At 37.5% G+C, this 15,363-nt stretch overlaps 1 protein-coding gene across 2 annotated transcripts in view; it reads right to left on the bottom strand.

The window, feature by feature from the left end:
• Positions 1-931: 931 nt before the first annotated feature.
• The window catches only part of aes (amino-terminal enhancer of split), a 37,941-nt gene continuing 23,509 nt past the window's right edge, over positions 932-15,363 (bottom strand). Inside the window, exons 4-7 of one of the 2 annotated variants that reach the window (XM_005795662.3) lie at positions 14,565-14,609; positions 9,267-9,329; positions 8,403-8,477; positions 932-6,178 (exon numbers count right to left, since the gene is read on the bottom strand). In XM_005795662.3, coding sequence (XP_005795719.1) covers positions 5,954-6,178; positions 8,403-8,477; positions 9,267-9,329; positions 14,565-14,609 — 408 coding nt within the window. In that variant the 3' untranslated portion in view covers positions 932-5,953. Of the gene's footprint in view, positions 6,182-8,402; positions 8,478-9,266; positions 9,330-14,564; positions 14,610-15,363 lie in introns of both variants that reach the window. The other variant, XM_005795661.3, reaches the window with a different exon arrangement.

Genomic DNA, 15,363 nt, shown 5'->3' with positions numbered 1-15,363 from the left:
TCCAAGACGGGTTATTTGGTTTCATCAAACTCAACAGAGACTAGAAATGCCGACCAGATGCTTTCCAATTGTGCAGATTCTGATTGTGAAGAGATAAACAAGAGTTTTTCTCTGGCAATAAACCTGTTAAAAATTTAGAAAAAAAAAAAAATAAATAGATAAATATTAGAAAATAAATAAATACAAATTTTGCCACTCTACGTTTTGCTGGTGCGGTCCAGCCACCCCACTGAAAATATTCTTGGAGCGCCACTGGGTGAAAGGTGATTAGGTCAATGGATGCACAATATTGGAATTTTGGTCAATATCCGATATGCCGATATACCAAAACTCATTTGGCCAATAACCGATACCGACATCAACATTTTTTCCTATACCTACTTACTGAAACTATATGGCTTTCTCTACTGTGGAATTAAATTACTGCATTATCTTTGTTAAAGTAGCCTGCTACAAAATGCTAAAAATGAGGTTGAAAATGATGAAACACTTCATGGATTATGTATTACTTGGATTATGTTTAATGTTAAATTTATTTAGGACATTTGATCTCTCTGAGACAATGGTAACACTCAAACAATGCAAACTTGACATTGTACTGTCACCGATGATGCCTGAGTGTCATATAAAAACAACACCATTTATATCGGCGAGTTATTTTGACGGAATGGCCGATGTCCGATATCAAATTTTACAGCTCATCTCAGCAGATAATATCTTGCATCCCTAATTAGGACATCTTTTATCCTGAATAAAAGATATCATTTGATATCAATGAACTGAAACAACAATGTACATTTAAACAAATAACTCCATCCATAGGAGGATTTCAGCCTTAAATGAAACCACTGACACTTTATTATGATTGGATTGACTTTATTTGTAAGGCACCAGAAGTCCTTCCTTACTGCAGAACATCTCATTATTTATAGTAAATTTTTGTTGCACTTTTTTTTTTTTCCTTTTTTTTTTTGGCTTAAATGAAGCTATGGTTTCATACACACGTTGTTTTCTGTCAAAGTACACACTTTTTTGTTTTATATTATACACAAAATAAGTATTTAAAAAAAAAGACCTTTACAAAGCTCAAAATGCTTACAATGTTTCACTCTATAAGGGCAAGAAAGTCAGGGAGGAAAAAAGGGGAGACTGAGAATGAAAAAAGAAGATGGGGATGGGGGCTCAAAGGGTAAAAAAGGTGAATGTACTGCAGTTTTTTTCCCCCTCAGGTGTCACATCGGTTTTTGTAACAACACCACAAGAATCATTCAGGACAGACGAGAGAAGATGCAGCCATATACACATAAAGCTTTCTATGTATAACTGTATAGAGAGGCAAGCACCTCCGACTACTTGAACATATACATAGAATTTCATTTAATTATAACACAGGCTTTGAAGTTCTCCTTCTAGGTTATATTGAGTACAGTTTGAAATAAATGGGGAGGAGGGAAATCAAGTGCATTGATCACAAAATTTCTTTTAAAAAAAAGTCTCTCCAATAGAACAAAATCAATCTGTTCCCTGCAGACATGCATTGATGTGTTTCGCTTTCCGTCTACACATCTGGGCATCACTATGACAAGTGAAGGATGTAGCAAGATACAAGCAACATGTGAGCACTTGCTGCAAGCTTATTTCACAAGCGTGTGAAGAAGTTTCGATTGGTTTATCACTGACTACTAGATCTGTACACCTGTTTATACACAATGTGCTATAGATATACAACTGCAGGCTTAATTAAAGAAAAGGTTTACCTTTGGAGACATTCAGACTTTGTTGGGCTTGTTTGAAAATCCAATGTGATTTTCAAATAAGTCAATTGTCACCCTTTCTACTGGATGAAATGTCCAAATGATTCTCCATTTTTGTGGAAAATGCGTTCAGTAATCTTACCAGAAACCATATTGTGGCTTCTGTAAAGACAGTGACTGGTCAAGTCATTCAGCTACTAGAACAAAGGGAAGTGTGTGTGTTTCTGCAAAGTTCAACTACATTTTCAGTTGTTACAACTGAGGTCCTTATTTCTGGGGTCCAGCTACCACTGAGCCAAACCTTTCTGAAAATTCAGATGTGTATGAAGTGTTTGAGTTTAACTCTTAAAACCTCCTGGGAAAGCCAATATTTATAACTGTGTCCTGGGGTTAAGTGCAACAACCTTACACAGCAACAATTTATGCACACACTATTGTTTCCTGATTAGACTTTTCTCAAGTGAGTGTGAATTCACTCGGCATATATACTTGGGTTGTAACACCAACACTGCATTCAAATGACCCTATATAAAAGAGGTTTTAAAAAAAAAAGGACGAGCATACGGCAAATATCAAAAGTCTACGCTTTGCCAAAAATCTGTTTTTTTTGGGATGTAAAACAACATGACAGCATAAATCATTTAAAAATGTTTTAATGCAACATATATCATATCCAATTCAACTGAAAAATGCCTTTTTTCCAGAATAAAACTCAAACTAAAAAATAAACTGCTTGTCCAGATGTGCAGACCCTTAAACCAATACACAGCCATCATAAATTACAGTCGATTTGTTTACACCAAAAAAGGTTTCATTGGAATATTCTGCTAGTTTGAGTCCTCAAGCTAAAGCTGCTATTTTCAGCACAGATACAGAGAATCAAAAATGTGCAATTCAATAAAGGTATCAGTCAGGAGAAGAATGCAAAAAAAAAAAAACCCAAACGAATGACAAATGCACCTAGGTCTGATGAAGACTTTAGAAAATATGCTGCTTACATTTCTAAAAAGTTAGTTGTGTGTTTTGAAACTGGCCAGGGACCGGGTCAGTAACACCAGTTAAGCTACAGGAACTTCAGTAAATATCTGTTGTGCTTTAGGTAACTAAGAAGACGGGTTGCAAGCCAGAACAAAGAAAAACATCCAAGTCTGGATGAAATCTCCCAAAATCTACTGGGATTTTGTCTGCAAAACCAAAAGAGTCTGGTAGAACAAAATTTCTGGGCCACAACTCCATTTTGGCAAAATACCCCAAAACTGTGCATCACCAAAAGATCACTGTGTCAACAGTGAACCATGGTGCCTCATGCTCTGGTTCACCTTTCTTCTGACTAGATTTGTCAAGGCATATGAAATTTTGAACAGTTAAAAATACCACTCAGCTTTGAGCCAAAGCCTTCCAACATCGGCCTGAAGGCTGAAGATAAAATATCACTGAGAAAGAGCTTACATCTAAATTACCAAGACAAGGACTTCACCACAAGAAAACATGTTTTTGAATAAACTAGACAGCATCTGAAACTAAATCAGGCAAAAAAAAAAAATCTTAAGGGTAACCTGAAGACGGCTGTGGAAAAGAACTTCTCAAAGAATCGTATAGAAGAGTTTTGCAAGGTGGAGGAAACTCTTGCTAAGTTAGAATCTGGCCTGTTGAAAGACTCCTGCCAAAGACACATTGCTAAGCTGGATCCAACCGATGCTTCAGCAAAAGGTGCACACTTACTCAACCATGCTTTTGTATCTTAGAGAACGCACCTGCAATTTAAAACATGTGGGTTTGCTTTTACGTTGAACCGTACAAGATGTTTCTCACAACGGCAGTAAAACGTTCTGAAATAATTTATTATGGCCTTTATATTTTTTTTAGTCTGACTGTTACTTTACCGTTTTTTGTGCTAAGGGTATTAAGGTGATCAGTAAATTGCAACAAAATATCTCCTCACTATGCGACACTTTGTACTGAACAATGATGTTAAGTTGCCACTCGCTTGCATTACGTGGCAGGCAGTAAACATACCATAGCTTTTTGTTTTAGAGCTCATGAACATCCTTTCACCTTGAGGTTTAATCTGAGAGAACAGATTATTTACGACTCTGTTTTCATAATTAGATCATTTAGAGAGCAACATGTACAATAAGTACATGAACTGGATGCTCAGAGCTAATAAATAAACTATTCCCTATCAGACTTGGCCTGTATGCTGCTGTTGTCTTGTCCTTGGTTCATAGGAGGATTGTTCAAAGGCGTGCGCTGCCCTCTGCTGTCAAACACACACCACACTCCCTCCCCTTAGTGTCTGCTCCAATATAAGTGCACATTAAATATGAAAAAAAGCTGACAGAGGAGCAGAGAATTGAGGTGGTTTCAGTTGTTTCGGTTGCAGTTTAAGTTACCACAGCTCTGGTTGATGATGCCTCTTGGTTAAGGTACTGGGTGGGTAATCTAATGTATAGAGTCTTACCAAGGTATCAATACTCCTTAAAATGTTTTTCATAGCCAAATCTTTATGTGCAAGGAAAAGGATGCACAGTTTGTTTTTTTTGTTTTTTTACATATCCTAAATTGTGAGTTGTGCATTTGCCTTCAATCACCTTGAATTAATACTTCATAGAAACAGATTTTACTACCATTACGTCTGCAAGTCTTTTGGGATTCATCTCTACCAGCTTTGCACATGTGGAGAGAATTACCATGCCCATTTTTCTTTGCAAAACAGCTCAACATTAATCATGTAACCGAAGAAACACAAAATCTCACAACGTATTTTTGTCTACTTCCTAGTAGAAATATTTTTGTACGCTTGAAATAAAACAAACTTCTACATCTTGCTAAACAGTTAGTTTTGTCTTAAGTAAATACTAGTTGTTTTTTTCCCCTTATAACGAGACATTTTCCCATAAGTGAAAAAAACCAACTGTTTTTATAATCTAACCTTGTTTTATTCCCATGTAAACTATTAAGTTTAATTTGCCTTAATTCAGTTCTGGTGTTAATGTTGCCAAGATGGTCTATGTTTCTAATTACTCCCAGCTGATATTTATTAGATAAATATAGTAAGGACCACATTAGAGACAATTTGACACCATTCCGCAGGTTGAGGCAATGCATAAAGAATAATCATATAATAATAATATGTAATATATTCATGACACATTTTAGTCAATTTCACATACGCCTGGGAGAAAAAAAAATATTATTTTACATAAATGAGATAAATTCAGACTGAAAGTTAAACTTCCCTACATCTTTCTCCCTGACCCGTCTACTGTGTTCATTGGTCTTCATGGTGCTATATGTTCACTAATGTTCTGTTTTAAAAGAGATTAAATGACCTACAGGTGCACTCTGTTCACTGATCAGGTGGCTTCTGAAGGTACAAATAGTTACATTACATAATGTGTAGAGGCATTAGAGACGAGGGGTCTGAAAACAAATGCACACCATACTTTTCAGATAAAAAAAAGAAAAAAAAAGCCATGTGTCATTTTATTTCCACTTCACAACTATGGACTAATTTTGAGGCATTGATGGCTGGGGCTGTAACATGAGAAAATGTAAAAAAAAGTTTAAGAGATTTCAATATTTTTGCAAAGCACCACCCCTCATAATGTCAACAAAATGAAACAACTAAGATAATTGAAATAAGGGGCTTGTTTCCCCCCCAACATCAGATGAATGTTACATTTTGCAAAAGACTTGGACCTTATTTTAAGTGACTGGATTTTGGAAGGAACCTGTGTTAATGTTTGTAATAGATCTCTTTGTTAAACAGCTTGCTTGTTTCAACACCAGCTGAGGGATTTATGCAGTCTGACGGATCAGTCCTGCCAAACTAGAGGAGGAGCAGAGTGGGAGGAAAATAACCTGGACTAAAGAAGAATGCAGAAACTAAAGTATAAAGACGATGAATCAGAAAAAAAGAAAGAAAAAAAAAGCTATCCCTAAAGTGAACAGGAAAAAGTCCATCTTAAACCAAAACAGAAGACATAAAAAATCTACTATTTTAATTTAGTTACTGTAATATGAGTGCCAAAGCTTTTCCCAGAAGGGGATAGGTTAGGGGTCTAAAGCTGAAGCTGCGTTGAAGAAAGAAACCCCATGTTGAGTAAGGTCAAAAAGGGGACAACCACGGGCGAGGCTGCAGGGACAGATCTGGGAATTAATGTCTCTATGATAAAAGAGCCGCATGGAGACGAGACCTAGTCAGACTTGTCTCCGTCCTCCTCACGGTGGCTGTCCACGCCGTCACGAGAAGCCTTCTCCTCCTTGGCCAGCTGGGCCTGGGAGGCCAGCAGAGAAGACAGCGAGAAGAGACCGGAGGAAGTGGTGACGGCTGGCAGGGTTGGCTGGCTCAGACCCAGAGGCAGCGGGGTCATGGGCAAGGCCAGGCCCTGAAGCTGGGACAGCTGGTGAGCCTGGAGCTGCTGCTACAAGGAACACAAGCAGGTGGGTGAGAGCCAACACAAATAAACAGAAACAAGCAGGTTATGAAAAACAACATGATGCAGAAACTCAATAAGGCCCTGCTACGTGTCTCAAGGTAAAAGTGCTGATATTGTAGGATTCATAAGATCAGCCGCACAACCTGTGGATAACTGAGGCAGCTTTTAATAAAATCAAACGGAATCAAAGCTAAAAACACAGAACAAGTGCAGCAGAACACAAAGGAACGGCACAATTAACATAGTTTTATTTATAGAAATACTTCCAAGCCTGTGTATTTCCATTAGTCTGCAGAGACAGGCACAGTGAGACACATTCAGTGCGCTCATTGTCATGAGTCGCCTTTAAACTTCACAGACCGCTCTGCACTCTCAGCTATTAATGGTGAGAACTACATTCAAAAAGGACAAAATGAAATATTTCAATCACAAACAGGCCTGAGCACACAAGGACTCACAGTATCTTCACCAGGGGAATTACAGACTATAATAAAATAAGGTAGCTTCCATTTAGTGGCACACGACTGCTGTGTACGGTGATACATCAGTAAATCCATCCTGTGATACAAGAAAGCAGCATGGATGCATGATATTAGGAACAAATGCAATATTCTGAGAAATAAAATGTAAAAAATATAGGTGCAGTGATAAATTGGCACTGATTTCAATAATTTTGTGTGATTTGCCAATACCTACATGTGAAACTAATGTTATCCACCGATCTAATCTACCTCCACAAAGGTCTGAAAATCAGCCACTGTCCCCCTTTATTCCCCTTTTGCAATCAGTGATGGCCGGTAAACTGTAGTTTGTGCAAAATCTTTCTGCTTTGCGTTCATAGCAAACGTAGCTCTCAGATAATTAATATTCTGTCAATCTACTGGGAAAAAAAGTTTATGATTTCCATCACACACAACAATGTTTGATTGAGAAAGTTGCTTGTGGGTGATATCTGTGGTTTTGGGATTGAAACAACTTAATTGTAGTTTCTTAATGACCTGACCATTACTACTCCCTCTGTACCTTATAAAACTATTTATGCTGCATTAAACAACAACTGCCAAAAGATTCATTACAGGCATAAAGAGTCTGAATCATAACTAGCTAACATTTAATGCAGAACAGTGAGCTTTTCGCCTCATGCATATTGTGTTGCTGTGATCATCTAGAACACAGAGAGTTGCTACACCCTATTAAGCACAAGTCTTATCCTCACATGCAGAAAATAGTCCACAAATTTCAACATTCTTGCCAGACAGATCCCATGTCAGAGCTTTGTTCTTATCCAACACCTACATCTGAAGCATGAAGCACTAAATAAAAATTGATCTCCACCAAGAATGTTCCATCTTCGCCTGCCGGCAGTGGTAATTTTGACAGCACATTTTTATTTATTGCTAGATATCGTCTTCTTCAAGTGGAAATTTCATTTCCCTCAAACAATTTCATTATATCTAAGCCAACAATCTTATTTTTTCTGGAGAATTTAGATGTAAAATTGTTTTCAATCAACCAAGTAGTCTGTTTCTGATAGGAAAGCAGATATTTTTCAAAATGTTTCAATTTTGAAAAATTTATATTTTAAGAAAAAAATAATTTTAATAAACTTTTATTTTAATAAGATTCTTACATGTTTTCACTTGTATTTTGATCATTTATCTTTAGCGATGAGTTTTAGTAATAAGGTTAGAAGGTCTCCTTGCCATTACCCTCATATTTAGCTCCCTAGACTCTCAGTCAAGTCTCTGTCTGGGTCACTACAAAAGGTTAACATCAATTTCTTTTTTAAATCAAAATATTACTTTAAATTGAAAACTGCCAGGGCTATGGATAACTTTGAATTAAATTTATTCTTATTCTTAGCGAGTTTTTACTTGGTTGTTCTCCCCAGGAGGAAAAAAAATAAAAACATGAAGAAACTTTTACAAAAACAACCTTATGGCAGCCCACCAACTATTGAGTCTCAGTTCCCTCCTGAGAATGCAGCCATTATCCATAAAGTATAAAAGGCTGAGCTGCACTAGCATTTATCATCAGGCTGCTGTGATGAGAGGAGCATAAGCGCTTTTTAAGTGTGTAAAGTAAAAATAAAAAATAGAAGTATAACAAGGAAATAAGCCATCAAACTGATCACCCAGCTTATTGTTTGCATTTTTCTAGTCAATATCACACTCCTGGGTGGGGCTGAGCGACTGGAGTATCTTACCCTGATGATGGAGTTCATCTCTGGAGGGGTGACCTGCTTGGCCCTCTCTATGGCTGCCAGGACCTGCTGCTGGTGCTGCAGACGGAGTTTGTGTTGATGCGGTGTGGAGGAGGAGTGGAGGGAGGAGCAGAGAAAGTGAGACGGACAATAACAGATAGAGAGAAACAAGGGGAGGCCAGTTTAGGGGGAGAGAAAGGTTAAGAGGTTAGATCAATATCAACAGTCCCAACAGACTCCCTGACAATCCTCCCTGGTGATGCACCTCCCCCTCTGGACATTTAGCTATTCATTCAATCATATATACACACACAAACACACGCATCCACAAAAAGCCTAGTGTGACACTGGTGAATGAATGGCTGACTGGTGTGCTTTAATAGGTGGAGGTCAACCCCCTGGTGGGCAGATAAGAGCATGGCTTATCTGAATCACACAGCCATTTATTACACTGACACACACACAAGCCCACCCCCACAAAAGGAAGAGTGGGAAGAAGGGGTAGACAACGGAAGAATTGAGGGAAGCCAAGAATTGAAAGAGGAGGTCAAAAATAAAGTGGGGGGAGGAGAGAAGTGGGAGGAAGGTTACAGATTAAAAATGGCAAAGGAGAGCCGAGGTGAGGAGGCTGGGGCGGGGTGACAGGGAGAGTGAGTTGGAAGTGAACACGGGAAGCCAAAGATGATGAATGACGGGAGGAGAGGAGTGGGATGCCGAGTGAAGGGTCATGGAGGTGGGGAGATAAGGAGGCGGGAATGAGGGTGATCTCATTCCAGGATGTAAGGAATATTACTGCGGGTCAGTGGGTTGGTGATGACTTTGTATCCGTGTGTCGGTGTGTATGTATGTGTGAGATGCGCCGCTTACCTCCTGAGACAGGTAGGGGAGGACTTGTGCGCAGATCCCGTTCAGTCTCTTCACTATTTCAGCCTGTTGGTTAAAAGGACAATGGTCCAATTATTCTGTCAATCAGTTATTCTGTCTGCTAATTATATGACTGTATTTAAATCATTTGTAATTTATTTACAAGAGCATGAAAATCTATAAAAATAATGACATGCATGTTCACCAATGTATCATATAATGTTCCAATACTGGAGACTGTTGACACAGAGCAATCAGACTGAAATCTCATTAAGGAGACAGATACTAAAAAGGTTCAAATAATCTCACTAAACAATAGGATTGAGGAGGTCTTCAAAAATCTAAATTGATTTAAAACTTTCAACAAATTAATAAATATTTGGTGGGTTCTAGAAGCTTATAAAAAGTTAAATCCAGTAAATTTGTCTTATGGTTTCCCCCTCATTGCCGCAGGGTAAATGTGTGCGAGTCCTCTGTGCATCCATTCATGCAGGTGCTTCCAATTAGGGTGTTTAATTATGACTATTATTAAAGACTATGTGGGTGCATGCAAGCTGAGGCTAAAGGACAGCTTACCAACTATCCTATTAGAAATGCTGCTTTCTTCCCTTACCAGAGTTTACATAAACGGGATTTTGACATCATGATAGAGGCGCGCACGTAAATAACCCTGAAACATGATTTGCCCTTTAGACAGTTTCTGGTTCAGTTTCTGTCAGATGTTCCTGTTGGTTTTCAGTCATTGTCATGACTGAAAGCAGGTTCACAGGCATCCACAGGAATGTAGCTTACAGGAAGTAGCTCTACTTTGGTTAGAAGTAAAATTTGCTTCAATGGCAAAGTAGCAATCAAAACTAAAGGCTGATCAGCTAAAGAAAAGCGGGATAAACTAGAAAAAGAACCAAAATAATGCAGAACATTAGGTTAAAAGTAAAAACAACTAAGCAGACTGGTTGCAAGTACCACTGGCATTGTTACAAACCTCCAGGTAACAATGCCATTAGATTTTGAGTTTCAATTTTTAATCAATAAAGACCTCTTGCTTTCTAAACACATTTAGTATTTGTCACAACAGCTTCTGCTGGATTAAGATTTGTCTTGAATTACCATTACATTCTCTCCTATCTCTGATATTACTTATGATCAGCTGGAAATCTCAGACTGAAATTTCAATGTTCTCCACAGTTTATGAGTATCTCCAAGTAGTCAGACAATTAGCTGAATTAATTCAGCTTCCATGCCATGCATGTCACTCTAAGTCTTCATCAGTAAAGACAAGGCATTTACATAGCATTACGTTAAATAAGATAATCATAGGCTCATTGAGAATTTTACACTTCCAATGCAAGTCCAAAGAATCTGCAGCAGTTCAGGTTATCTAAGTAAGCTGCAGTATCATATGTATAGGCGACAACTGAATGACATTTACATAATTATATATGCTTTACACCTCAGAAGTGCAATGCAAATACTCAAGTGTGATGCAATAATAAAAAGATAAATGTAACACAAAGGATTGGTTTACTACTGAAAGAACAATGTGGAGAGTGGCAATAATTCTACTTTAGCTCAGCCAAATCCTTTAACATCTAGCCACGGCAAAAACATTCTAGCACTATTAGAAGTTGTATCAGTCATTAAGTCGATATTAGATAACTGATTCCTTCAAACGGAGGATTGACAAAATACACATTTACTAAACTAAAGAGTACAAATGTTAAACTATAAAGTACTGAGATCTGGTGTAGACTTTTAATAATTTTAATAAAAATGGAAGTTTCTAATAAACCTACAAAACTGCTAGTGTGAATAGTGTCCTTAAACAAACATGCTGCACAAGAAAGTGTAGGATTGCAAAAGAAGATAAAGCGAAATGTTCTTTACTTCCTGATTAAACTACCTTATGTCAAAACAATAAGCAAACCCTAAAAAAAACTGAACATAAATCTAAAAGTAACAATAAAACAACGTATGACAACTCCTACTTTTGGATGGAATTCACATTTTAGGTGCAGCTTTTGAATTACAACTGAAGACGATCCAAACTTGACACTTTTCTGAAATATTGACCAAATAACTGATTACTTGGTTGTAGATCAACTTTGGATTTGGTTCGATCCTTCTGTGTGTTTTGTTGAAAAGTAAAACACAAAATACAAGCAGTGCAATGACTTGATCTCCTGATTAAATGTAAACTGCCTTTTAAGAAAACACACTCATATACTTATTAGTATGGGAAACATCTGATACGACCTTCCCAAACATGGAAAAATATCTCCAACATCTCATATCTATTAATACAACAGACATTTCACCTCCTCCCCCCATTCACCTCATTAATTATACTGCAGGTACTCAACATTCCTCGCCCAGAAATTGTGGATATGTGGGCAATTAAGACACATGAACGCAAAACAACAGTCACAGATGCGGGCGCACAGATTCTTTTACCTTGTGCACACCCTTCTTTCTTACATGCAGGTCTGTTATCACATTCAGTTGGTAATCACCCAATCCGTCTGAGATATGCAAAGCAGCAGTAATTGTGTTAGAGCTTAATTCATAGAGCGATGAGGAGAGAGAGGGCCTCCTAACAATCATTAGGCATGCAGAGCGCAGCTCCCCATCAAGAACTCGATTCCTATCCTGCTCGTCATTACACGTACAATCTCCCTGACATCTCTAAAATGTCTCTGCGGGACTCGCTCTGTGCCATCTATGGAGCTTCCTCTTTTCAGTGCCCTTTGTGCTATCTTGGTTTTTTTTCCTGCCAAGCTTCAGTATTTTTGATCCAACTTGCCATCATCTCTATTCCCAGTGGGTCTCTCCTTCAGATATTTCTTTACAACTGCTACTTTTTATTGAATTACATATTTCTTGCTTTCCCTAAGCACTATTAGAGCACTTAATTACTAAAAAAAAAACTATGGGTCTTACACAAAAAACTGGACAATATACAATCAAAGCATGAAAAATTTGCTGCTCATAGTGCGACAGTGGTTGAATCTGCTTCTGTTGATCGCTGTGCTTATAGTCATCCAGAGTGATTTCATCTTTTGTAATACTGAACTTGAAGAAGAGTGAAAAATATGCTCAAATTGATTTAAAATGTGTTTAAAGGAAGTGTGGAAGGCAGCCCGGACAACTGTAACACTACACAGACTTCCTCTGCGTTCTGGTTTTGTCTTCGGACGACCTTCAGTATTTGAACCATGTGGGACTATTTCCTGCCAGATGGAAGTGTATACACGACACATTATCTTTTTTTTTTAGAAAAAGAAATTTCCAAATGATTCATCCCTTCTCAGGTATTATAAATACTACAGCTAAATTCAAAACAGATGCATGTCGAATAGTTTACATAAAGATTTTCAAATTTACTGCATTCGATGAGGCATTACTATACTTTTCTGATCTGAATATTGTAAAGACACTTTCCTTTGTCTACATGCTTTGACATATACAATCATACAATGCACTTCCAGAAGGATCCAACTAAATATTTTAATTTCCATTTTCTAACCGACCTTTCAAAGACTAATTTTGTTTTTAAACATAAAACCATGTATAATACATTCAACTTAATAAAGTAATTTATCATTTTAGTTCAGTTTGTAAAGTATTTTAAGAGGAGGAGCAGAAAAACTGATTTCTCCTTTCCCCAGTTAAGTCCACACTTTGGAGCAATCAAATACCACAAAAGAAATATGTGTCTCAGACATTTGATCCACGGAATAAAGTAGTAAATCAAATGAGTATCAGAAATATATTATATATATATATATATATATATATATATATATATATATATATATATATATATATATATATATATATATATATATATATATATATATATATGTATATATATGTATATATATATAGTTTATTTATTTCTACCAAAGTCTCATTTTCATTTCTAGCTCAGTCTAGCCTTTTCTCTCGAAGAGAAAATGAAAATGAGAGACGAGAGCGAAAAAAGCAAAAAGAGTGAAGAGGCATATTCTGAATTGAGAAGTGATCGAGAGGGCGCAACTGTGGGCAACTCACAATGTGTGAGAAAGAAAGAAAAAGAGGGAAATAGAGATGGCGGTGGAGAGAGGAAAACGAGGAGGAGGAGGAGGAGAAGGAGAGGGGAGACTGGCTCTGCACAATAGGCCCAGACATGAATGCTCCTCGACACTCGTTTCCACACATCCCATTCAATTTCAACGCTCTAATGGAACTAGCCATTCGCTGCACCCACTCACACTGGGCACAAAGGAACTACGCACACACACAGGGGCACAGAACCACAATAGCACGCAGTTATTCCTGAACACGTGCCAGAAATACACACATAAATTGAGGCACCAATGAAAGAGGGCACACTTTCTGACACACACACACACTATAACTTGTACTTGCAGTCTCAACCTACATACTGACTTTTACTACTTTTTAATATATATTTTGGATAGCTAATACAAAAGTGCAAGAACAAATATACAATGCCACATGCACGAAAAAAAAACCTGATGGGAACATGCACAAACACAAAATGCTCCACCCAACTTGTGTTTGTGAATTTTAACCAAGCACAAACACAGCTTTGAGTGTGTACGTGTTTGTGCATGTGACCTGCATGCATCACAGTGGCCGTCTTGGGCTTCCAGCATCTGAGAGTGTGTGGGTGCATAAATGTGAAGCTCTTTAAATCATGGAAGCTGCTACTTTCTCTGTGTGTGCGAGTCCATTTGTCAAAGCGTGCTGGCTTCTGCCAATAAGCTTGTCAGTGTGCACCATCAGTCATAGGGATTGCGAGTGTTTGTGTGTGTGCAGCTGGAGACGAGGTCACCGATAAGGCCTGGCCCTTCAGAGGCCAATCGCTCTCTCCCACCTACAGGCTGAGCATAAATTACTCCTCCAGTTTGAACCAAATAAACCGATACGTAAACATAATCCTCTCCTCCCTTCCAGCCTAAATCAAGCACCAACTATAGTTCTAAAGGCGTCCACCAAACTAATATTTCTGCAGAAAATGATTGTGATAGTGGAGAAATGCCATGACTCCCAGCTTACTGATTTCTATTGATGCTTGTTGCTCCAATTAGTTTGCTTCAGGTGTTTTAACAGACTTAAAAAAACATTTAAATAGTGACACCAGCATTTATTTTGCTGCAAATTAAATGGATTTGGAAAAATGGAGGCATCCTGGTACACAAAATATACATATACATATACTCATGCAGGTAACATATTTCATAAAATAATGGCAACATATTTACTGCAAAAGCCAATTAAGATTTAAAACAACCATACCTGTTTGTGCATCTCGATGTTCAGCCCGTAGGACATCTCGTAGTACTACAGAGAAAGCAAAAAAATAAAAACAACTTTAAAAATAAAGTTGTTTATATAGTGTTTATTCTGTCCAAATATTTTAAAACACAAAAATTTTCATAAAGTTTCCCAATTTTTTCATGTGTGGCATTGCTTTTGAGGATGTACTAGACAAGACCTTGGTATCAGTCAATGCTCGTTCCTAAAGAAAATCAGGTGATCTTTGCACATGAAATCAAACTTCAGTGATTGCTTGTTGCAGATCAAGTTTGTAGTTATTGTAAATTTGGATTCCAAATGTACAACTCATTTGTTAGAGTCTACTGTCTAAGTTCTCTGAAAGCTATGCACTTACATTCCTGCAGTTCAATAATTATGATCCTATTATTTACAATAACTGCTCAGAAAAGTTGGAATGGTTGGAGGAATGCCTGAAGAATAAAAAAAGGATTATAGTCCAGTACAGTTTGTCAAATTACACATGCAAGTAACTTGTAATTGTTAAGAAACTGGCAGGAAAGTTATTCAAAACAATTGCTTAATCATTTGAAATTGTATCAGCTAGTAGTAACTTCAGTGAGATTAATATAATAGCAATTTAGCAGCCTGCGACATTATTGTGAAGTAAGTTTGTCCCACTCCTCACTGTCCTCCATGTACAGTCGTTTCAAACCACTTCACAGCATCTCAAGAGGATAAAGAGCTGCACTTTAATTCAGTCAAGAGCTGAATCATTTCTTAATTCTTAGCCAATCGTCTGTGGATTTCCTGTGGATTA

This window comes from Xiphophorus maculatus, chromosome 9 (genome assembly GCF_002775205.1).
Source record: "Xiphophorus maculatus strain JP 163 A chromosome 9, X_maculatus-5.0-male, whole genome shotgun sequence".
Taxonomy (NCBI): Eukaryota; Metazoa; Chordata; class Actinopteri; order Cyprinodontiformes; family Poeciliidae; genus Xiphophorus; species Xiphophorus maculatus.
Note: the sequence above shows the minus strand (reverse complement) of the source record. Positions and strands in the feature narration are given on the sequence as shown.